The sequence below is a fragment of the Anarrhichthys ocellatus genome, unplaced genomic scaffold (genome assembly GCF_004355925.1).
Source record: "Anarrhichthys ocellatus isolate YVR2014 unplaced genomic scaffold, GSC_Weel_1.0 scaffold17, whole genome shotgun sequence".
NCBI classification, from domain to species: Eukaryota; Metazoa; Chordata; class Actinopteri; order Perciformes; family Anarhichadidae; genus Anarrhichthys; species Anarrhichthys ocellatus.
Window position 1 is genome coordinate 1298404 of NW_022280047.1, and position 23384 is coordinate 1321787.

The 23384-nt window shown below is 44.2% G+C and overlaps 2 protein-coding genes across 7 annotated transcripts in view; one reads left to right on the forward strand and one right to left on the reverse strand.

Moving 5' to 3' along the window:
* Positions 1–1270: 1270 nt before the first annotated feature.
* On the reverse strand, positions 1271–13108 carry plat (plasminogen activator, tissue). Of its 6 annotated transcripts, none has more exons than XM_031856730.1 (15): positions 13002–13108; positions 8130–8211; positions 7432–7555; positions 7089–7229; positions 6235–6345; positions 5290–5464; positions 4749–4840; positions 4482–4656; positions 4291–4376; positions 4077–4142; positions 3761–3965; positions 3512–3648; positions 3093–3233; positions 2785–2933; positions 1271–2660 (listed from the first exon to the last, which is right to left on the reverse strand). In XM_031856730.1, the coding sequence occupies exons 2-15, from the start codon at positions 8184–8186 to the stop codon at positions 2493–2495; spliced, it is 1827 nt and encodes a 608-aa protein (XP_031712590.1). In that variant the 5' UTR covers positions 8187–8211; positions 13002–13108; the 3' UTR covers positions 1271–2492. The 6 variants fall into 6 exon arrangements, with proteins under 6 accessions (XP_031712590.1, XP_031712593.1, XP_031712591.1 ...); XM_031856733.1 differs by having other exon boundaries at positions 7513–7555; positions 13002–13107; XM_031856731.1 differs by lacking the exon at positions 13002–13108 and adding an exon at positions 9652–9799.
* A 4006-nt stretch (positions 13109–17114) lies between these two features.
* Positions 17115–23384, forward strand: part of ikbkb (inhibitor of nuclear factor kappa B kinase subunit beta) — a 20625-nt gene continuing 14355 nt past the window's right edge. The window contains exons 1-2 of the mRNA XM_031856306.1: positions 17115–17256; positions 18395–18515. Of these exons, the coding sequence (XP_031712166.1) occupies positions 18414–18515 (102 nt within the window). The 5' untranslated portion in view covers positions 17115–17256; positions 18395–18413. The remainder of the gene's footprint in view (positions 17257–18394; positions 18516–23384) is intronic.

Sequence of the window (23384 nt, forward strand, 5' to 3'; positions counted from 1 at the left end):
TGTAGTGCAAATGTCTGCATGAACAGAGAATGAAGTCACTCTCCCTCTGTGTGTTATCTGATCTTCTTTGCGCTCTGTTGACATAACCATTTTTTTTAGTGCATGTGCGCGTGCCCCACTGGCTAGCTCTGCACTGCCCTCATACGGCGATTACAGCTGATAAGACTTAGCGAACCACCCACCCTCCGGTGCCCCCCACTAAGGTTAGCACTGTTAGCTCTTCAGCACGTTTGCCACGGTTTGCACTGTTAGCACCGTTAGCCACGAGGCGCTGGCTCAGGCGCCAACATGCATAACAGACAGCACTGATACAAGTTTTAAATGCTTAAATGCTGTGGAGGTGAGATGTCAATGAATTAATTTGTACATCTTTAAAGGTGTAATATGTTACATTTGTTTGTTGGTGTTTGCATTCAAACTTGGCTCGTCCTCTATGACTCGTTGAGAGAGGGAGAAACATCTTATTTATTGCAGCACTGTTGTATTTGACTGGATTAGTTTTAGCCAGGTGTACCTTTTTAAATTGGCAACCAAGTGTAGGTTTTAATACCACCCCAATTTGTTTTCTTTTTGGCAATAATGCACCTTATTATTCATTGCTGGATCATTTTCCATTGCTAAGTTATTGCTGAATAAATCTGTGTGGTCTATTTTACGTACAAAATAACCAGAAAGTTTGGAGGACTTAAACAGTAATTTATATTGCATTTGTTTTTATTATGGAATGTATTTTTCTGTTGTTTTTATTATGTTTTATGTTATGGCCATTTATTTACTACATTCTTATTGTTCATTAAAATGTAATTTCGATGTTTTATTGAAGAATACATTTAGCTTTGAACACTGTTGAGTGAAAAAGATAACATTTTCTGTAAGAGTAATGGGTATAGGCAAAGGCCCCATGAGGTCATCCACAAAACATAGAGAGGCAACCTCAGACACACAGCTGTACATGGGACTAAAAAGAGAGAAACGAGAGAAAGCTGAAATCTGGGGGGACCCATGTTATCTTCTCTGATTTATGGATCTTGCAGTAAAGGTTCACAAATGTAGAAAAGATTCAAAATAATAATTACTCAATTTATACCAAAAACAGTTACTTAATTTCTAACATGTTGCAGAGTTTCGTCAGTCATGATCCAGGAATGAGCATGAGGCCTTTTCCTTTCCACCTTAGTGACCTTTAAGCTGTCATGTCGTAACTAATTTATCAGTAATTTATCGAAGATGATAAAATTCCACAGGTCAAAAAGCACAGAGCACGAAAAGATTTACTCCAAATATTATTTATTGACAAAGGAGTATGTTGCCAGATGTGGTTATAATGACAGAGACAATAAATTATCAAACTACACACTACGAAAGTAGTTTCTCCAATACAAAATAAAATACACATAAATATTAACTTAGTAAAAAATACATCTAAAATCCAGTCACAGAACAAAGTGAGTTTGTTAAGGAGATACGTTGTGCAGTCAATAAGCAGTTGTAATATAGAACATAAAAGAACAGCCCTAAGTCATTTGCAATATAAAAAGTAATATTCAGACAATATACATGTTATATACATGCTGGGCTCAACCCAGGTGTCTGGTGGAGAAATGCTCCGGAAATCTCATTTAAAAACAAATCGTAAGAAAAAGGAATGGGGCATGGGTTTATGGAATGGAGTGAGTGTCTCAGAGCTTCCACCTGTCCAAATGTAATCCCCTCTACAAGGCAGCGGGAAGCTAAAGGAGTTCAAACGGCAGAAACAAGCATAATCTGAACCAGCAGATATACGTTTTGTGTTTTGGTCTGGAACCCCTAAAGCCCCAAAGAGAGCAAATGCAGAACATTTGTAATTGAGGCAACGCAACCTCACATCTAGAAGACACAATCTTTGCACAAAACTTAAAAAAAAACAAAAATCCTATGTGACATACTGTGATGTACAAAGTAAATGCCAGTGTTGAGTTGGAGTGTGCTTTTGGATTAAAAGTGCTACTGATCTGAAGTCTACCAACTGTGACTTATTTATATAAACCAGCACAAAGGCAGCCAGAAAGGGCAGAGGATTATACAGATATTCCCTATATTTCCTGTTCACTGCCCGAACCTCCAGTTTTGGTGGATGAAATATTCAGAAAAGGCACGAAATTCTCACATTATCGCGATAATGCGATCAAGATGGCCCAGAACGAGAACAAACTCCCTGTGGGGTTTTTTTGTTCACATGTACTGTCACATTCAACACAGTAACAACCAGAACACTTGAGAACACTGAGAATGAAAACTCATGATTGAGATCCTTGCGCCTCTGTTGGAGTGGTTCTGCTGGTTTAAAACCTCCCATCAGTTTGAATTGAGATCAAGAGATGAACAGAATCAAGAGTCCTGTGGTTCTCTCTTGTGAATCTTCACAATGATCAACAGATCTGCGTTTGCTGCTTTACACACTGAGGTTATGGGTATGGTCATCCGGCAACGTTGTCTTTGCAGCCTCTCTTACTTTAGACAGGGTTTGCCTTGATTTTGCTGTTGATCCAGTCGATGTAATGGGTGACACGGGTGTAGACCCCGGGCTTATCCCTCTGCCCGCACCCATCGCCCCAGCTGATCACACCCATCAGAGTCATCTTGTCATTGTTCCGACAGACAAGCGGGCCACCAGAGTCTCCCTGTGGGTGAACGTCAAGAAGCCAAATGGAGAGAGAGCAAGAGAGAGAGAGAAAGGAAAGTTAGATTGAGTAAATCAGCATCGATTTAATGAGGAGGTGAAGCGCAAAAACGAGGCGTTCTCACCTTGCAGGCGTCGTCCAGACCTCGGGTGTCACCTGCGCACAGCATGTTGGATGTGATTGTGCGTTGGGACAGCACATCTGGGACGCAGCGCTCTTTGGGCCACAGGCGGACGTAACCTCTCTTAACGCGCTCGGAGAACTCTGCAGCAACTGTGGAGAGAGTGTTGAAATTAGAGCCTCCTATCCCCAAAAAACAAAATCAGTTAAAGGTTTGGTGGAAAAGCTTACACCGCCCTCTGCTGTACAGTCAAGAGAGAGACGCCACAATAGTACCCATGCGGAATTAAAGAGTGCCAGATCTTTGCTTACATTCTGAGTCTTTTCCGTAGCCTGAGATCTCACACTCGGTCCAGTCGGGCAGAACCAGCCCACGTTCAGGCAGACACGCAGGAAGAACCTCTGGAGAGTTTACAGCACAGATGCCAATATCCGTCTTTAGCTTCAAGAGAGCTGCATGTGGAAAGTGACCAGAGGAAAAGTCAGGGTAATGCACTGGGAAAATGAGGGACGGCGACTGAGGGATGATTTTAGTGTTTTAACAAGCATTCGCTGCCCGCCTAAGGTTCCATATCATCACTGCTGGGGGAGGACATGGTAACTAAAGTGTCTCGGTCAATTATCGTCATCATAGCATGACAAAACTCTGTTTCAAAATTCTGTTTTCAGTATCAACAGTGATCATGCACAAAATAACAATGAAATCATTGTCTCTTAAAATGTTTACTCACCAATGTCATTGTCAAATGTTTCGTTGTCGAATTTCTCGTGATTCCAGTACTTCTCGACCTTGAAAATCTGCTCGCTGCTGGAATTCTGCTTCCGGAACGTTCTTCCCAAAATCACTTCTAATTTTTCTGCTTTATCGCTGAAAAAAAAAAAAAAAAGAGACAATGAATACGTTTGTATGTTGCATGGCAAACATGTTGAATCATGTATTTGTGTGTGTGTGTGTGTGTGTGTGTGTGCGTCATTCCTACTTGTCCTCGAAGCAGTGTGCAGCAGACAGGACCCAACAGGAGTCAATGAGGACTCCTCCGCATCGGTGAAAGTGTTTTCTGTGACGGGCCTGGTAAACGTTAATGGCCGCCTGCCACGGCTGCTCCGTGATGTCGCTCTGTCTGCCCCCAAACATGCGGAACGCTGGGCGATTCAGCGTGTTGTCTAAGCGCTGGCCACATGTTGCTACGGACCAGAGAGGTTTCCAGGATGATGGTTAAATAACCGTAAGATTATCGCACACTGAACACATCAGAAGGAATGGAATGCTTTTCATTGGATGCGAAGATTTCCTACCTCCGTTATTGTTGTTAGTGGTGGGGGCACGTGGGCCGAGAGTGCTGATGATGGATGGACGTCTCGCTAAAAGAGACGATTATTCGCAAGTAAGTCTGACAGCACATTGATGCACAGAGATTTTAGTTGCTAAACTAAATGAACTTCTCGCGTCAGCCTTGATAATCTCACTTCCATGTTTTAACATTGCTGCAAAATGAATAAAGGAGCTCACAGCATGTAGGTATGTCACACAGCTCCCAGGTCAGCTTCATACTCTTGTAGGTGTGACACCACGGACCTGCGTCACCATCTGGATTCCTATTCGATAAAGGAAGACGAAAAGCAATGTCAACCTGAGTTATTCCGATCTCTCCACATGCAAGGGGAACCTATAACCATGAACAATGGTGTGGGCGGGTCTACCTGCAGAAGCTGTGGCTGCCCAGCCCCTGCTCCAACGCGCCAGATCGCCAAGCGTTGTTGAGCTTGCGCTTGACAGCGGGAGAGTCCCACGGGAGGCAGCGAGAGCTGCTCTTCGTGACGGATGTTGTGCCTCGGTATGACTCACCGGAGCCCTGCACACATTCTTGGTACTCATCTAACCCCAAAACAAGCAGAGAAACTAAGTGTTTAAGCAATTCAATGGTTTGATTAGTACTATTTCAGCTTAGCTTTTTTGTAAATATGTACCTTCTGGACATTTGGGCATGGAGCAGAACTCCCAGACGATCTGAGTGCCTTTATAGATGTAACACCAAGGAGTGCTGTCGTTGTCGGGGTTCCTGGGGGCAAGAGGGGGAAGAAAGACGTGGACAATGAGCAAGCATGTTCATGGTTCACGTAAATGAAGTGAAACGGCATGTCCTAAGCTCAGATCGTCTATCCACTCTGACTACCTGTTTCAGTTTCCTGCCTGTCGCTGTTTTCTGCCTCTATGGCCCAGTAAGCTTTGTTTCTATCTGCCTCGTCTGTGAGTCATTCTTCTTGTAAACGGTTCCATTACAAAGACGGTATATTAGTTTGTGCCATTCAAAGACGGCTATAATGCCACAAACTGATCAATACATGACTTTAACTTGATGGATACAAATGCATCATTCCTCCAGGGTTAATAATATTTGACCAGTATGTTTTGGATGATCAAATTTCCCACCTTGATTTAATCGCATGGTCACAATAAATACTTGCAGTTTACTCCGGCACTAAACAGATCAAAGTGGTCACAACATACCTGCAGAAGTTGTGATTGCCCAGTCCAAGACTGCTGGCGTCCACTTTCCTGGCGGTGAACCTCCTTCCCCTCAGAGACGTAGAGTTCCAGTTGATGCACTCCGCTCCCGAATGGCTGCTGCTCCATGTGCCGCGGTACCCGTCACCCTGCCCCACAACGCATTTCTCATTGGAGTCTGTTGGGGAAAAGGACAGAGTTAAACTGGATATAATGTCACTCATTTATATGTGAGACTGAGATCAATTCATTTATTGTGACCCAATAAAGCATGTTTATTGGATCTGGAAAAAATTTGGACAAATTGTTATTTCTTATATTAGACATTGAACTCACAACTTGTGTCCTAATGCAGTTTATATAGTATTTTCTTCCCAATTAGTGTTTTGAAACAATGACCAAACATAAACTATGATGATTGTCAATGCCATCAGAGTTATTGAGTCTGGCCAATCGTAACTCGTTACTCTTGGGCTGAAATCTCTTGGCTGTGACCAGTGGGGTTTGCATAATGATCCCACTGAGAGGGTGGGGTCACCCACAGAAACAAAAACATTCATATCCCAGAATGTCTTTCCATGGTTTATGATTCTTTGCTCCAAACCACAGGCCCATGACACCTACTGTGTGAGTCACACGGTCAGACTGCGACCTTATCTAGAGTCATTTACGAGTACGTAGAACATTTTGATCAGTGTTGTGTCACCAGACATGGACATGACTGGGTTTGTTGGGGCTTTGAAGTAAGACGAACAAATTGAATACTAGACATATAGAAAGATCTGGGATGTACATTTTGAACCCCAAACTAGCATTTGTAAATGAAATGTTTGGGGATTTGGACTGGACTGGACTTCCACTTACATTAAGCAAAACATGTTGGATCGATTAACCATGAAAGAAGCAGGTTAATTGCGCCGTAGATTGAAGAGTTTGTTGAGCACTTACTGATCTCACACTGACTCCCACTGAAGCCTGGGGGACACTGGCAAATGTAGTCCGAAGTGTACACGGCCTCCTTACAGGTTCCTCCGTTGTAGCACTGAGACACGTAGCAGTCTGGGAGGGGCAGACAGAGAGCCGGGTTAGTCAGTTAAACGTCATCCAGTTCTTCAGAACACAGCACTAATTATATAATCACATATATGATTGACACAGAGAATTACATTTGTGGGGTTCGGCCTCGAGTGTCACACTTATGCAGAAAGGTTTGTGTGCGTGGTTCACCCCGACTCTCAACCATCTCCAATGCTTCGCTTTTAAAAACACTGTGTCACGCCAATGGGGTTCTTTCTAGAGCAGAACTGGTTTCATGCCATCCCCATTTCATTTATTATTTCAACATTTCCTAAAGTCTGGCATTCAGAATAACAGCACCCCACTCACTCCCAGTGGTATGAGCTCACAGACGGTGCAGCTTGGCCAGCTAAAAAAAATGTGGTTGTAATTAGTCTGAGGGCAGAGCGATCGCGCTTCACAGAATTCGTCAATGGGGGTGAAAGTGCGCACCAGGGCTTGTCTGGCAAGAGTATTTCAAACAATCTCAGACTAAACTACACCCACTCGAAAAACACAGGAAACCCAACGGCTCTTCATTTGGACGCACTGGAATGACTAGGGGACTTGTGACACACGAGCCAGGCCAACCGAGAAAAAAATAATCATCTGAGGTTGTAGCAGCAAGTTAGAGGTAACATGAAGTTATGATGAAAGACAGAGAGGTCAGTAAGGGCGGGCAAACAGACAGACAGACAAATTAACAAACAAAAAAAGTCTGATTAGAAAGAGACAAATTCACTCACTGATGATGGGCACAATATGACAACGCTCTCGTCCTCTCAACGCACAACGGCAATACTCCACACGCTTTCCCCTCCATCGCAGCCAAGTGTCCCCAAAACTACGCACCGCTGACGTCCCACTCCCACCGTCCACACAATGTACTGAGAAGAGACAAACAGTGAGTATACGGCCGACCAAACAGGAAGACACAGCAAACGGAAATCATTGTCACATGTAAAAGCGGTTACAAACACAAAAGGTGCATTAATGGTGAGGAACACAAACACGTGAATTATATAATCTGAGGGTGGTGGTGGTGGTGGTGTTAATAGGAAAGACAAACAGGAGTGTGATGGGGCTCACGGGAGGTGTCAAAGGAGGGTGAAGGCTTCTTGATATGAATAATCAAAAGCGTCCGTCTCGCTGGCTTCCTGTCGGGCTCACCTCTGTAAAAACGAGTCCCTCTCTTAGTGCGGAGCAGCTCCACCTGTAACGGAGAAGAGATGCTGTTAAACAGGGCAGCAGTAAAATGGGAACTGGTTGCATGTCATTGGTTTTCCAACCCAGGCAGCAAATGGAAACAACAAAATGAACTTGCAGAAATGTGAATCTTGCTTCACGAGCAGCTCTGAACTTTTATTCAGACATTACTTGTTAACACATAGAGTACAGTACATACAGTAGTGCTCCAATAGCCAAGATGTGAGAGTTGGCTGCAGGACAACAGTGAGTTTGTGAGCTATACTGTTTCAAAATCAAGTTAATATTAAAAAAACATATATATATTTGGTTGAACATTTCTTAAAGTTGTTTTTGCATTTACAATGTTGTTCAACAGCGCAGCCTTAAGTCTCTTAACTTTGGGGATAGCACCAAGGCTGCATTTTCAAACCATGCCATGCAACAAAAACACAAATGCAAAAACAAAAATATCAAAACAGACTAAATGTTTGCTCATGTGGATTATAAACCACACACATTCAAATGTATTAAGATAAAGCCTTCCCAAGTATGTAGGGTTGGTAGTTAATGGGCTGAAATGACGAGGATGTAGGACTTACATTGTCCGCTAGGCAGCAGCAAAGAGCAGACAGGAGCAATAGCAGTGTTCTGGTCATGGCCTCTCAAGTGGTCTTCAGTTTGCTGGAGGTAGAATATAAATACATATTAGAAACAACTGACGGAAGATTTTACAAGCTAATGCGGTTAAGGTGGGCAATATGTAAGCACTGATACCTAGAGAAGATGTGCGCGCTGTCTGGATTTTATTGTTGTATATGTGTGCATCTGAATCCTTTGTCATTTCTCCTTTGTTTTAATGCTGAGCCAACAATTGCAGGAAAACCATCGAGACTGGTCACCTTCCTTCCTTCCTCCACCCCTACGCCCGAGGAGACCACTGGAGAGGAAAGGGGTGGGAAAGGTCATTTCTAGGTTCTTGAAGTAGTGTTGACTTATTGACTAAGACACAAAGTTTTCACAACCCCTCCAGTCTGATAGGAAAACTATTTTGACAATTACATTACAGTCATTTAGCAGACGCTTTTATCCAAAGCGACTTACAATTCAGATCTCTACACCGCTACGGGAGAACTTTTTGGGGTTAAGTGTCTTGCTCAAGGACACATCGACATGCGACTAGCGGAGCTGGGGTTAGAACCGCCGACCCTCTGATTGAAAGACGGCCCTGCTATCCACTTAGCCACAATCGCCCCACCTATGAAATGTCCCTTTCATTATGATAATAAATCTATAACTTCCCCACTGGGAATCATCAGAAAGCAGGTCATCTTCACTTTAAGCTAAACATGAGACTTCAAACAACATCATCTGGAACACAGCACGCTTACACAGCAGAGAGTTTCTGCACCCTGACAGCATTCCTTCTCTAACAGAGCAAAGCGGCAGCTGGGGGACGATTGAGTGACTCAGGACTTTAAAGAGGAGGAAAACAGAAGGGAAAGCCCCAAGCGAGAAAAAGTAACGAAACTCATATATTTCCCTTTTCTACTCCTGGATAAGGAAGTCTGATCACAAAGCTGTTCCTCTTCTTTGCTTTTAAAGGAGTCACGTTGTGCAGAAAAGAGGTACGGAGATGAGCGCCTGTCGCTCCCAAGTCAAGTGTGAGTAAACGTGAGTCACCAAAGAAGGACATGGGAGTAGAGGAGAAAATGAGAAGAAAGTTGCACACAATGAGGGCTGAAAGCAGAGATGACCTCAATATTAAAATTAAAAGTTAACCATCAGAGTCTTCTTCTACAGACACTGGCATGCAAAGACCCAGACGTACAGCAGTAACCATGTGCATACTCTACGTCGGCTGGTTCTCCACTGACTCACCTCCTGTGGTTGAGTCTCCTAATAGAAAACAGGGCTGTGTCTTGATATATCAGTAAAACAGCCACGCTGGCAACCACACACACACACACACATCCACAAAGTGTTCAGGAACGTGGAGCTAATCGTTAACCTCATACACACAAAGATTGACTTCTCATTGTTCAATGGAGCAAAAAGCTCCCTCTCAGGATTTGACTTGTAAAACACACACATACGCACACGCACACGCTTTCGCACACTCACCATTAAGAGGATGGGTCCCTTGAAAGCAGTCCTCACCTCACACAAATAAAAAACCCAGTTGTCCTGCACTTTTAAACGCCTCCCCCTGACCGAGCCTCACTGGCAGGGTGACAACAACGCACCAGTTTTGTTTCCTTTGTGCAGCTGCTCAGCCTGTTCAATTCCCCCCCCCCCCCTCTCTCCGGCCCTGTCAGCTAAAAACACATGTTTCCTGCTGAAACCCTGCCGGCGTGGGGCCCCGTGTAGTTCGGAAACGTGCGAACATATCAACACACGCAGAAAAAGCACACACCAACATGCACCCATCAGATATGGAGATATACCCCACCCTTCTATTCAAGTCTGCGGTATCTGAGGAGCAGAGGCCCTGTTTGGGCACCATCAACATAGCTCATTTTACAATCCCACAATGATGCAATTAGTCCGAGTTTTAGCTTTTGTGTTTTGTGGTCAGTCTTACAACGTTTAATGCATGTGAATACACATGAAAACACAATATAAACATGACAATGTCTAATTAAACTGTGGCCTCTCTTTTAATGTGTAAAGTTTAAAGTGGAACTAACTTCTTAGAGGTGATCAGTTCTTGGAATCGCTGGGCAAAACATATTTTTTGTGTGTGTTAGTTGCAGTTATCTGACTTTCTACATAATCTCCTACTAGCTTCACCATTTGACGTATTATGGTCTTTTTCAGGGAAGTGGAGCTATTTGAAAATGAGGAAATAATTGATGTTGAAGTTGTTTATTAGAATTGAAAATGTCAAATATGATGACTCATTAGAGTTGTTGATCTGTAGGTGTTGGTCCAGTGCAGCAACAACCATTTAACTCAAAATAATTCAGGTTTTACTCAAGTCAAACTATGTCACTATGCTTTATGACTGCCTGGATTAATAGCCAAAGAAATGAGGCCTGTCCCGCTGGCACTGATGGTGTTAGAGCATTTGTCAGTTAATAGTTGAAACATGTATGCAGCCCGAGGAGAGCGTGGGTCCCCAGTAGGTCAAATTTAAATGGAAGAAATGAAAACATCTTTTGGAGTAAGCAGCAGCCAGACTGTGAGTCAGCAGCAGCTTTACCGCTGCAGTTTTTAAGACGCACCACTTCAGCAGAGTGAAACACGTGCAGCTCACAGGATTTGTTCAAAAGGCTGAAAATTAATGTTTCACGCCGACACCATTTATTTCTTATTAGTATATTCAAAGAAACCGGTCTTTAAGCGCTGACCGACAATCTTAACGGTGAATTTTGCCGGCACCATTGGTGAGGATGTGTAATGACGATGATTACACATCCAGAGCGTGAAGGTCGGAGGTGAGACATTCTAGTCTTCCAGTAACGAGGCCCGGAAAAAAAAAGTCGACGCCGGTGAGAACGGTTCGCATAGTTGCGTCTGCCTGTGAAGTTCAAGTCATGGTTCACTGCACACTTTAAAGCATTGCTGAGGTGTTTTTTTCGTTTCCTGTCTCTCTGCAAGATGTCAGTTCTTAGAGTGCTGGCACCCAGGGGGACGGACTGGCAGAGGAAACACCTTCACAGTGAGCATTGTAGCTCTTGCAGTGTTATTTCCTTTGAGCGCTGAAGTTCGTTTCCTCACAATACTTCTTTGAAAGCTCGACATTCATGGAAATTGAGATTGTTAAAGCCATTCTCTTTGGTTGGCGGCGGCTGCAAATCTGAACTTCACAACACGCCTTTAAACTCGCTCGACCCGCTGCAGGATCCCCCGAACTTGCATTCAACCGGCACAATAGCATCAGTTTAGGTGTGGTTCCTTCAGTTAATAAGAGGTCTGCGTGTTTGCCGGTAAGGCGTTATGGCATGTGATGTCTTGTCTGTAAACTGCTTAGCAGGAATTGTGCATTCTTTTAGGGGGGTTTTCAGCCAAACTTCGGTCAACCAGCTGCGATCCGTCTCAGGAAAAAAAGTCCCCACGAACAGAGGGCTGCATTGTTGTCCTTAACTAAAGCTTCCCTCTGTGCACAACACGAAGCCTTGAACTCCTTATCGGACAGAAAACACAGACTCACAAAGTAGAGGTAGAGAGAGCAGGTGTTGACTGTAGAACTTAGGCCTGCATGACAGTAACATGGAAGGAAATGAAAGGATTGAGAGAGAGAGAGAGAGAAGGACTAAAAAGAGGAGATGAAGTCTAATCCCAGAAGTCAGCAGAAAGACGGTGAGTAGCCCTGAGTCACCCCAGCTCCAGGACCGCACAGAGACACATGGCGGAGGAGACACAGAAGGAGGCATTGATGGGATTTAGAACCGGTATTGAGGCCATTAGATGAAAGATGCAGTTCAGAAGGAATAATGGAGAAGTGAAAGAGGGTCTTTTTCTTTTTTTGGTTCGAGTAAAGCTTGGCTTAGTTGCAGCTCAGTGTTGTTCCCACAGTCTGATATTATCCTCCTTCCGTCCCGCGCTTAACGTTACAGCGTCTGATCCTGTGAGTCACACAAACACAGCCGACCACACTGCCGAGAAAAGCAGATAATGAATATACAAACTCTACTTTCTCTCAACATAACGACCAGCACGAGAGTATCAGTGCGATGGAGAGTATCAGTGTGATGGAGAGTATCAGCGCTGACGGATTCCTGGGGGAGGCTCTCATTAGCCTGATAAGAGCCTGCATGCTAGTGATCCTGTGCAGGTTTTGGCTTTGGAGTAGTACACAAATACACACACACACACACACACACACACACACACTGAGTTCAACAGCGGGGCACAAAATCACCGCGTTCCTGTAACATTTGTAACATTTTGTGTTGCAAAGCAAACGTTTTGCTTTCCGAGGAGTGAAGAGCCAGTGTGTGACGCGGTGAGGTAATTCCCGCGGCGGGTGGAACAGGTGGTTGTGGTAGTGGATGGAGAGTGAGTGTCATGATGAATCCATAGTTAATTACACTGAGTTGCAGGTTACTCGACGCAGCGTGGAAGCACTGATGTTTAATATTCCCCACTGTATTTGTATTATCTGATTTCCACTATTTAGCATTAGATAAAGTCGGAGAACTGTCTGAGTTTCAACTATAATGCTTTATACATTATTATATTATCCAGCCATAATAATTGTTCTTATCGACAAAAAAAAGAGTAGCCTACTGGTTAAAATATCTTAATTGCATTTAATCTATTTCCTCGTGACAAATCAAATAACAACCATGCAAGAATGTTTGAGGTATCATCATCTCAGTCTATCCCATCAACTCCACAACTACATTAAGAAGCTGCGATGGTGCGATTCAGGATGCAACACAATAAGAGCTTTCAGCTGAAAAACAGCCCGATGCACGAGCTCCGTGTGGATCCGCAAAAGATGAATACGAAAAAAAAGCTCTTACCAAATGAAGTGTCCCGGATCGCTGACCTCTTCTCTGTGTCTTTACAGCAGGACTCGTGGCTTGGACTGAACTGGTCTGTCTTCTCAGTTTTTATCGGAGCGCTCCGGTTCTGCCGGTGCGTGAAAGGGGGAGGGTTCAGCGGGGAAGCGCGGCTGGCCGGACGGATGACGATGATGCAGCCAGCTGGGCGGACCGTCCCAAAAGTTCCCCCGAGGAGGTGCACATCGGGGGGGGGGATCACACACTTAATTGGACCAGATCTACTCTGAGGTATTTTATCAGGAAGTCTTTAAAAGGGCAAGATAAATAACAAGAAATGGACCTGTGGAATTCATAATTCAGCCAGTATTTATATAATCTATTTTGTGTTATTTATATTATGTCTTTTAGAGATATTTTGTTCCTCAAGAGGACAAACAGCCCACCAACCAACACATGTGAAAAATATATAAATATAGTTTTATATTTAAATTAATTGATTTAAATATAAATAAACTAGTCAATTTGCTATCAGGTTTTTCTTATATTATATGGAACATTTGTGAGAAGCATATTTGTTTGTATTGTTATGATAAGATAAATGTCATTGATCCCACACAGATAAAAATGTAAATCTATACAAAAAAGAAGTATATTATGCATATTGGATAAGGAACGTAATCTCATAAAACCAGAATACTACATTATAATTATCCAGCCTATTTGATTATGTATTGCATTGTCATTTTTTCAAATTACTCTACAGCCACCAAAGCTTTTAAACTGACTGATGAGTGCACTGCAGTGACATAAAAACTGATCTGCAGTCTGTGATGGGCTGTGGGTGACACTGTATCTGTGTCTGTGCAGGTTAACCACCTGGCACAAGGAGTCATTTGTGTTACAACCACAAGCCTCTTTATCCAACCCGTCCCCTTCCTCAGGAAATCAGTCACAATTAGTCTCCCAAGAATAGCTCCATCTGATTTTTTTTTTTTTTTACTGTCTGTTAACTCGGCATTAAATAGCTGAGAACATACTTGAGGATGTCATTGGGCGGTGGTTGTTGGTTTGGTGCCTGTCCCCTTTGTTTCCATCTGTGTTAGATTAAAGCCCAACTTCTTGATGAGGAAAATCACACAACTGTACACAAATACACAATACACACACGCATGCACACAAATGTATTACATATCTATTACAGATGGCTGAAAGCTCTGCATTACATTGTGTTCCTTCAACACAGCGAGGAGTCTTATCTCTTTGAGTTATTCTCTATCAAATTCATTAAACACAACTGACCGTATACTTTAAGCCTCCTCCCTTGTGTTGAATGATGTAAAAAGTACTTCAATTATCCCTTTTTATTTGTTTTACTGCCCACTGCAATGATTGGTAATTAAAGGCGTTCCAGAAACTTGACAAACCACAGTTTTAAACACTTTTGTTTGCTGTCTTAATGTGTGGGTGAATGTTTTCACAATTCCTCGGACTTAGACACTCCATATTCATAAACAAGGTATAGTGAATGTACAAGAATCTGTCCTGGTTGAGTTTCTCAGAGATTTCTATATCTGTCAGGACAGAAGGAGGATACACATAAAGGCCTAATGGCTATATCACACACATAACACATATCACACTGTGACATCCCAGTATCCCAGTAAATATGACTATGTGCTATGGATCTTCTCATATTACTCGAACTCTCGGCAGGAAAGCAAAAAAGCATCTTTGGCAAAAATGTCAAACTATTGCTTTAGCACGTCAAATTCTGCATTAGCTAACACATTAGCCTCATGGCTAGTGTGGGCCTATAGCTTTGGTTAGCAGCTCACACACATCAACAGTCACAAATTGTACAGATGATGCAGGGAATTTGGGGAGTAGAGCTATATACGTATCTACACGTGGAACTGTGCAAGTAACGGTTGCTACCAGCAACACAATGTTCAGCTGAAAAATGACTGTCGTTGGCGGAATAAAAACATGAATGTCGTGGAAAATAAACACTCGTGAGGCTAATTGAGGACAACATTTGAACCGTTTCCACGGGCTAGGTTTACATGACTAAACGAAGCTAAATAAGACAACAAAGGTCTTTCATTATGAGTTCCATTTGACTTCTCTGTTGTGCAATACCGTCCTCACTGGGAAAAGATCAGGAAGCACCATGTTTTTTTTCCCCGCAGTATAAAGAGGAATGTTTTCTTACAAACATTTACAATTTGATAACGTGTGTTTTACACACCCACAGTTAACGTCAGAGGCACACGAGTAAATGCATACAGATAAAACTCGAGGGTTGAGTCAGAGTGAGCTATCTGCTTTCACCTGCGTACGTCCAAGAATAACAGGTGATGAAATGAAAAAACATCAGTGCTGTTCTCTGGAAATTCTGAAGTGCACCCCCTAGTACAACATCCGTTGGATCGTCAATGATGACACTGCAAAGTTAGAGCATGTTAAATAATGAAATGAATATTTGATGTCAAGCACATCAACTTGGAACATTGGATGATGTGAAAATCACAATCCACATAGAAATGTACATAAGTAGATCTGGTACACCTGACTAAGAAAATAATAACATCTGATTTACAAAATAGTGTTAGCAAACCATTTGAGACAACGTATTTGGACCTTGTGTGTAATGTAAATTGATACGAGTACTACAAAACAAGATACACTGTGAAAAGATGTTAAAAAGCACAGTTGAAAAAAAGCTTTTTACACATCTCCCTCTTGTAATTGAAGAGGGAGACGTGAAGTAAAAGTTGTCAGGTCACGACAGCAGATAGGCGGGTGACTGTGGTGTCCTGGATGATTTGGGAAGTTGCTCCAACCTTTAGTGAGAAGTTATAAAACTGAGCCTACAAGTGTTTTATTTCCATTCCCAAAATAGGGGCAGCCAATATGCTCCATAATAATGTCAACATGTAAGCTTTAACAACACTTTATTAACTACTAACTAACATTTCACAGGAATGATACTTGGTCAAAGGTCAAAAGGTGACCTCTCGCCCATCCTATTGTCGTGAACGCGACGTCTCAGGAACACCTCGAGCAAATTGTTTTCAAATTTAGCACAAACTCCCACCTGGACTCCAGGATGAACTGATACGATTTTGGTGGTCAAAAGTCACAGTGACCTCACCAAACATATTTCTTGGCCATAACTCAAGAATTCATTTGCGACTGATGACAATTTCCCGTCTGAGAGGATAGAATGATTAGGGGTGATGACATTTGGGACAGACATGGATGTGGACTGCAACATGACTGGTTGGTGGTCATTCTAGTTTATATATAATTTGCTCATTTTCACATTTTGTAAACAAAGAGAGTTAAACTACTCCCTATAATGCATGGGATCCGCTAAAGCACAGTGGACAACAGTTAAAAGCCCCCCGAGCTAAAGTTTGGGCACCACGACACACATATAGCAACATAGGGACACAATTTAAAGATCCTTCTACATTTTTACAAGAAGCAATGAATATATATTTATCAACAGTGATCCATTTTATAGGACAAATATTAAAATGTCCCTGCTTCTTTTTGTCATGTAGCAAATAAACAATTTTGCAAGGCATATTACTTGACATGTCATATGTTTATTGATGCTGTTGTCCTTAACTAAAGTTTATTATTGGCACATTGATTTAGAACTGCCGAGAACAAAACTTGCACCATACATACTCTGCAGTTACGAGTAATTAATAGACACCTCCCCACCAATCAGAATCGACAATTTTATAGCATGGTATTTTTATTTTATAATAATTAATTAAAAATTAAACATTTAAATAAACATTTTTAGTAGTATGTCTTCAACTTAAAGAATTGTTTATTCAATATTTTTTCATCTGGAACAGTTCAAGTTGAGTTGTGTAAATTGAACTGCAGACTAGAAGTTAAATAAATTCCCCTTACAAAGTCTAAAATATATTTTACACGTCCTGGTTTTCACATAAAATCGTCTTGAAACAGATTAATCATTCATGGTCAAAATCACGTGTGAATATCTGGTTGAAAAAAACCAGCCATGAAGCTAGCAGCTCGAGACCGATGCTCGAGACTCGAGCAGCGGATTCTGCCTCCTCGTGGGCGGGTCCCGCCAGGTTTACAGGAAATATGAGTATCAGGAAGTAGAAAGTTCTTGAGATTTCTTGTGTTGCCAAAATAACCACTAAACGTTCAAAGTTTAACTCGGTTAAAGACCGGACCGTGTTTAAAGAAACACCAAGTGCTACAGCTGCCTACGAAGTTTAAGGTAGGTTTTAGTTAAAATAATAATTCAGTTGAAGCGCGTTTTCTGCATGAAAATAAAAAGCCGAAAACATGTACGTTGCTTTGCATTGAGATAACTTCAGACAACAGGAAACACAAACAGAAGGGAAGTGTTTTTATCTTGTTTCTGTGCTTAACTGTGTTATGAGCAGAGAGGTTGAGTCAAAAAAGCAGCAAGATAACACAGCCTGTGTGATATCTCCTGTATCTACAGTATATAACTAGATATGTAACGTTAGGTAGACAAGGAACGCTTCATACAACTACACTGCTCCTCCATAGACACTCCATGTAATTTACTAATGCTCATTTTACTAATCAATTTACTTGTTGATTATTTGTTTCACAATATTTCAATTTGTTTAGTTTAGTTGTATTTTTATTATATTTTATTTATTTACATTTTTTTGGAGTATTTGCTAAACGTGGTAAAACATGTGCTTATTTGGCAAATAAAAACAAACTATGTGAGAAAATGACACTATTTCCCAGAGGTCCCAAGTGAGGCTACGTTTGTCCTCTGATAGTCCACAACCCAAAGATATTTGGGTCAATTTACAACGATATAAAACTGAGGGAAAAGTACACATTTTCAGAAGTTTGAAGCAAAGAATGTTTAGTATTTTTTAGCTTGATACTTGCTTATTTATTATAATTGTTTTGGTGTTTAATTTTGACACAAGAGTACATGTGCTTTGAGAGTACTGCTAACATGCTGAAATTAACTTTGTAAATACATGCTAAACTTTCACAGTAGCACATTAACATACCAATTTCCATTTACGTTTTTAGCACAGTAATGATGTTAGCAATGCTCAAAGACCAGCCAAGCCTGTACCAAGCACAAAGTACAGCCTAGACACATGAAATATGGGCAAAGGGTTGACAACGTAGAGCTCAGCCTGAGTCCTAATATATCCGCTGTGTTAGCTCTTTACATAACAAGCCATTTCTCTATAAGCGCACCCTCGGGCCAAACTTAACATTTTCATGTTGTAATGATCTCAGAGTTGCAAAGTTGTATTCTCCATTTTCTACTCATCCAATGTTTTTGTCTGGCAGTGCCTCGAGTATATCTGCAGACTTCACTTTATTCTTGTTGTTTGTTGTGTTGGCTGTAGGGCCAGCGGAGGAGAGGCCATGAATCGAGTCCCACTGCAGCAGCAGAGTTGTGGGTCCTGGGAGCTGAAGGAGCGACTGGGCACCGGAGGCTTTGGGAACGTCACGCGATGGCAAAACAAGGTACACGGCACACTATTCTAACGCCCATTATCATCCGTACAATTATATGTGTGGCTGTGATAGGGCACGATAGTAGACTGAATGGGGAAAACAATTAGGATGTTTTAGATAATAGATCATTATAGTGACAAAAAAAAAGATTGAGCATTTTAAGCAGACAGACGGACAAGAACTAAAGTTGTTCTGCTGACGTTCCCCAGCAGACATCAACACCCTCGCCATCAGTGCAATGTCATCAAAATGAAAGCTGTAAAGAGAAATGATTGTATCGCTGATCAAATCTAAAGGTCGATCAGGCTTTTGTCAAGTAAACTAATATATAAAACTAATACAATACTGACAACAAGTACATATCACAAATACAATACTTTATTTTCCTATTTCTAAATTAACCACTTAGCATATATTTGTTTACATTGTGCCAAATTGGCACCATTAAAAGTATGCCAAACGCTGAATCTAAACATACGTATGTGTATCATATCTGTGCGTTCATATTTTACTATCCATTTTCCACCGCTTATCCGGGGTCGGATCGCGGTGGCAGCAGGCCGACCCAGACCTCCCTCTCACCGGCAACATGTTCCAGCTCATTCTGGGGGATCCCCAGAATGAGGCGCCTAGGCGTTCCCAGGCCAGCTTGGAGATGTAATCTCTCCAGCGTGTTCTGGGTCTTCCCCGGGGTCTCTTCCCAGTTGGACGTGCCTGGAAAACCTCCAGTGGGAGGCGTCCAGGAGGCATCCTAATTAGATGCCCGAACCACCTCAGCTGACTCCTTTCGACGCGAAGGAGTAGCGGCTCGACTCCAAGTTCCCTCCTGATGACCGAGCTCCTTACCCTATCTCTAAGGCTGAGCCCGGCCACCCTACGGAGGAAGCTCATTTCGGCCGCTTGTAGCCGCGACCTTGTCCTTTCGGTCACGACCCAGAGTTCGTGACCATAGGTGAGGGTAGGAACGTAGACCGAGTGGTAAATTGAGAGCTTTGCCTTCCGGCTCAGCTCCCTCTTCACCAAGACGGTCTGGTGCAGCGCCTGCTTTACTGCTGCAGCCGCACCGATCCGCCTGTCGATCTCCCGCTCCATCTTACCCTCACTCGTGAACAAGACCCCGAGATACTTAAACTCCTTCGCTTGAGGTAGGCACTCCGTCCCCACCTGGAGGGAGCAATCCACCGGTTTCCGGCAGAGAACCATGGCCTCAGATTTGGAGGTGCTAACTCTCATCCCCGCCGCTTCACACTCGGCTGCAAACCGCCCCAGTGAATGCTGGAGGTCATGACCCGAGGAGGCTAACAGGACCACATCATCTGCAAATAGCAGAGAGGCGATCCCGAGACCCCCGAGACTGACGTTCTCCGCCCCCAGGCTGCGCCTAGATATCCTGTCCATGAAAATCACGAACAGGACCGGTGACAAAGGGCAGCCCTGGCGGAGGCCAACACCCACCGGGAACGTGTCTGACTTATTGCCGAGAATGCGGACACAGCTCCTACTGCAGTCGTACAGAGACCGGATCGCCCGTTGTAATGGGTCCGGCACCCCATACTCCCGCAGCACCCCCCACAAGACCCCCGAGGGACCCGGTCGAAAGCCTTCTCCAAGTCCACAAAGCACATGTAGACTGGTTGGGCAAACTCCCAGAGCCCCTCCAGTAGTCTTGCGAGGGTAAAGAGCTGGTCCACTGTTCCACGGCCGGGACGGAATCCGCACTGCTCCTCTTGAATCTGAGGTTCGACAAGCGGTCGGAGCCTCCTTTCCAGCACCCTGGCATAAGCCTTCCCCGGGAGGCTGAGTAGTGTGATACCCCGGTAATTCGAGCACACTCTCCGGTCCCCCTTTTTGAAGATGGGAACCACCGCCCCGGTCTGCCATTCCATGGGCACTGATCCCGACCCCCATGCGACATTGAAGAGGCGTGTCAGCCAGGACAGCCCAACTATGTCCAGCGCCTTCAGCATCTCAGAGCGGATCTCATCCACCCCCGGCGCCTTGCCACCAAGGAGCTTTTTAACTACCTCAGCGACCTCTGCCAGGGATATGGGTGAGCCTCCCCCTAGGTCCTCAGGCGCTGCCTCCTCTGCAGAGGACATGTTGGTCGGGTTTAGGAGTTCCTCAAAGTGCTCTTTCCACCGCCCGACGATGTCCTCCATCCGGGTTAGCAGTTCCCCCCCCGCTGAGAACAGCCTGGGGTAAGCTCTGCTTTCCCTTCCTGAGCCATCGTTGCCAGAACCTCCTTGAGGCCAACCGAAAGTCCTTCTCCATGGCCTCCCCGAACTCCTCCCATGCCCGAGTTTTAGCATTCGCGACCACCGCAGCTGCAGCCCTTCTGGCCTGCCGGTACCTGTCAGCTGCTTCAGGAGACCCCTGGGCCAACCAGGCCTTGAAGGTCTCCTTCTTCAGCTTGACGACTTCCCTCACCTCCGGTGTCCACCACCGGGTTCTCGGGTTGCCGCCACAACAGGCACCAATGACCTTCCGGCCACAGCTCCTAGCGGCCGCGTCTACAATAGAGGCTTTGAACATGGTCCATTCGGATTCCATGTCCCCAACCTCCCTCGGGATGTGTGAGAAGTTCTTCCGGAGGCGGGAGTTAAAGACCTCCCGGACAAGAAGGCCGGATACTCCGAACTGCTGTTTGGTGCATAAGCACAAACCACAGTCAGAGCCTTGCTCCCCGCAACCCGTAGGCGCATGGAGGTGACCCTCTCGCTCTCCGGGGAGAACTCCAACACAGCGGCGCTCAGCTGGGGGCTCGTGAGTATTCCCACTCCTGCCCGGCGCCTCTCACCCTGGGTAACTCCGGAAAAGGACAAAGTCCAACCCCTCTCCAGGAACTTGGTTCCAGAGCCAACGCTGTGTGTGGAGGTGAGTCCAACTATTTCTAGCTGGTATCGCTCCACCTCCTGCACCAGCTCCGGCTCTTTCCCCGCTAGCGAGGTGACGTTCCACGTCCCTAGAGCTAGTCTATGCCGCCGGCGATCGGCATGCCCGGGCCTCCCACCCGACCCGCTGCCCGGTCTGCATAGCACCCGACCCCGATGCTTGTCTCTGCGGGTGGTGGGTCCACAGGGTGGCTGCTCCATGGTGTTTATTCAGGCTGAGCCCGACCGGGCCCCATGGGCAAAGGCCCGGCCACCAGACGCTCGCCTACGAGCTCCCCTCCTGGGTCTGGCTCCGGGAGGGTGCCCCGGTTTCCCTGGTCCGGGCGAGGTGGCTATAGTCTGTGGGCTAATTATCATAGGGGTCATATTTTACTAAAGATTTTTTAATGCAGATCACAGCTCATATTTCTCCCTCCTCATCCTGCGTTTAACGGGGCATTGGAATTGATACAACAAAAAATCAGTCGTACATAATCCGAATAACATGACAACACTTCACTACTGAAAACTAACTGTCTTTGCGAATAGTATGACATCAGTCCAGGAAGCGGTCTTCTTTGTGCCCCAAGTGCTATATCACTCAATCCTAGTCACAGGATGAGAGCATTGTAGAGTTGCATCGTGACACTATGGGGAATAGGAACACGCCCGCTTAGTGGACCTTCCTCTTCCTCTCTCTAAAACTGTTCTCTCGTTGTATTACTCACACAAAACTTTCAAGGCAAACTCAGAGCTGGCTTTGAGCCGGGCCGCGTCATCGCGGGAGTGTGGATATACAAAAGATGGAGAGTCTGAAATTGTTGGGAAGCGCTCATGAGTATAATACCGTGGAAAAGTTTTCTTTTTCAGTTTCAAATGTAATTATTTTTTTTAACATAGACAAGCAGCGCCTGTTAACCGTTTGGTGGCCGCATTCCCGACCGTTGTGTGTTTGTTTACATTGAGTATATCTGTATAATTTAGCCTGAGTCCCACCTGTATTGTGTGTGAAATTCATTGTCTTAAAGATTACAATGAAGTTAGATTGTCATATGATATAACTCTACCACTGTTTATAGTAATCAAGGAAGGCATGTTCAGGAGTAAACGATGTATTGTTTAACGAATCACAGCGAAGCACTGCTGGTCGTCGCTGCCACGGCAGGTAAGGGTGTGTGACTGAACTTCCTCAACAGGAAATGTCCCGCCTTCCTGTGTTAATGACAATGCTGTGGGCTATTATTAGCTCATAGATCAAGTTATGGGAAGCAGGGTGGGGGCCTTGTCCCGGATGATGCCATGAGAAACGGGCAGTGAGATTGCTCATCATTTTTGGAAAAGGTATCAGCATGCATTTGTATCCGTGTCATGGTTTGTGCTGCGTTCACTCTCCCTTTTTCTATTATTACGAATATAATTACTAATTATTACTAGTTACTACAAGTAACTTTCACTTTGTGTAGATTTTGGCGGTCCCCGTGGACGAAAGTGGTAATGTTTCCGAGCACCAGAGTCCCTTTTAGAAAACCTCTCATTTTACTGCAGCTGGGTCTGACAGTCTGCCCCTCTCAGTCCTGGTTCTGGTTCTCCCGTGCCTCCCTTCCCTCCATCGGCCTGGGTCGCCAGCAGCGTGGTGTCGGTGTTGCTCTCCCAACTGGAATCTGAGCTGAATGAGTTTCTGGTGAACCTGCATGATTCCATCTGATTTTGCCAGAATCTGACGCGGTGGCACCGATGACGAGCTTTGAGAACAACTATAAAGAAATCATCTTCTCGCTGATGGTCTAGTTTACTTATGTGACACATATAGATGCATCAGTATGAAATTAAGACGGTTTCATAACCAGTTCAAAGTTCCTCACAGACTTTACATTATGACCACCTGAATATTTTTAGTGGTCGCTACTGAATACCAACATTAATTTCCCTTTCGTACATAATGCGTATAGGTAATATCTCAAGTGTGTGTGTGTGTGTGTGTGTGTGTGTGTGTGTGTGTGTGTGTGTG

Coding starts and splice junctions, on each gene's coding strand:
- plat (XM_031856730.1), bottom strand. CDS start 8,186: ATGACCAGAACACTGCTATTGCTCCTGTCTGCTCTTTGCTGCTGCCTA. Junction 4,143..4,290: donor GTGTGACATACCTACATGCT/GTGAGCTCCTTT, acceptor CGTCTCTTTTAG/CGAGACGTCCATCCATCATC. Junction 3,966..4,076: donor CACTAACAACAATAACGGAG/GTAGGAAATCTT, acceptor TCTGGTCCGTAG/CAACATGTGGCCAGCGCTTA.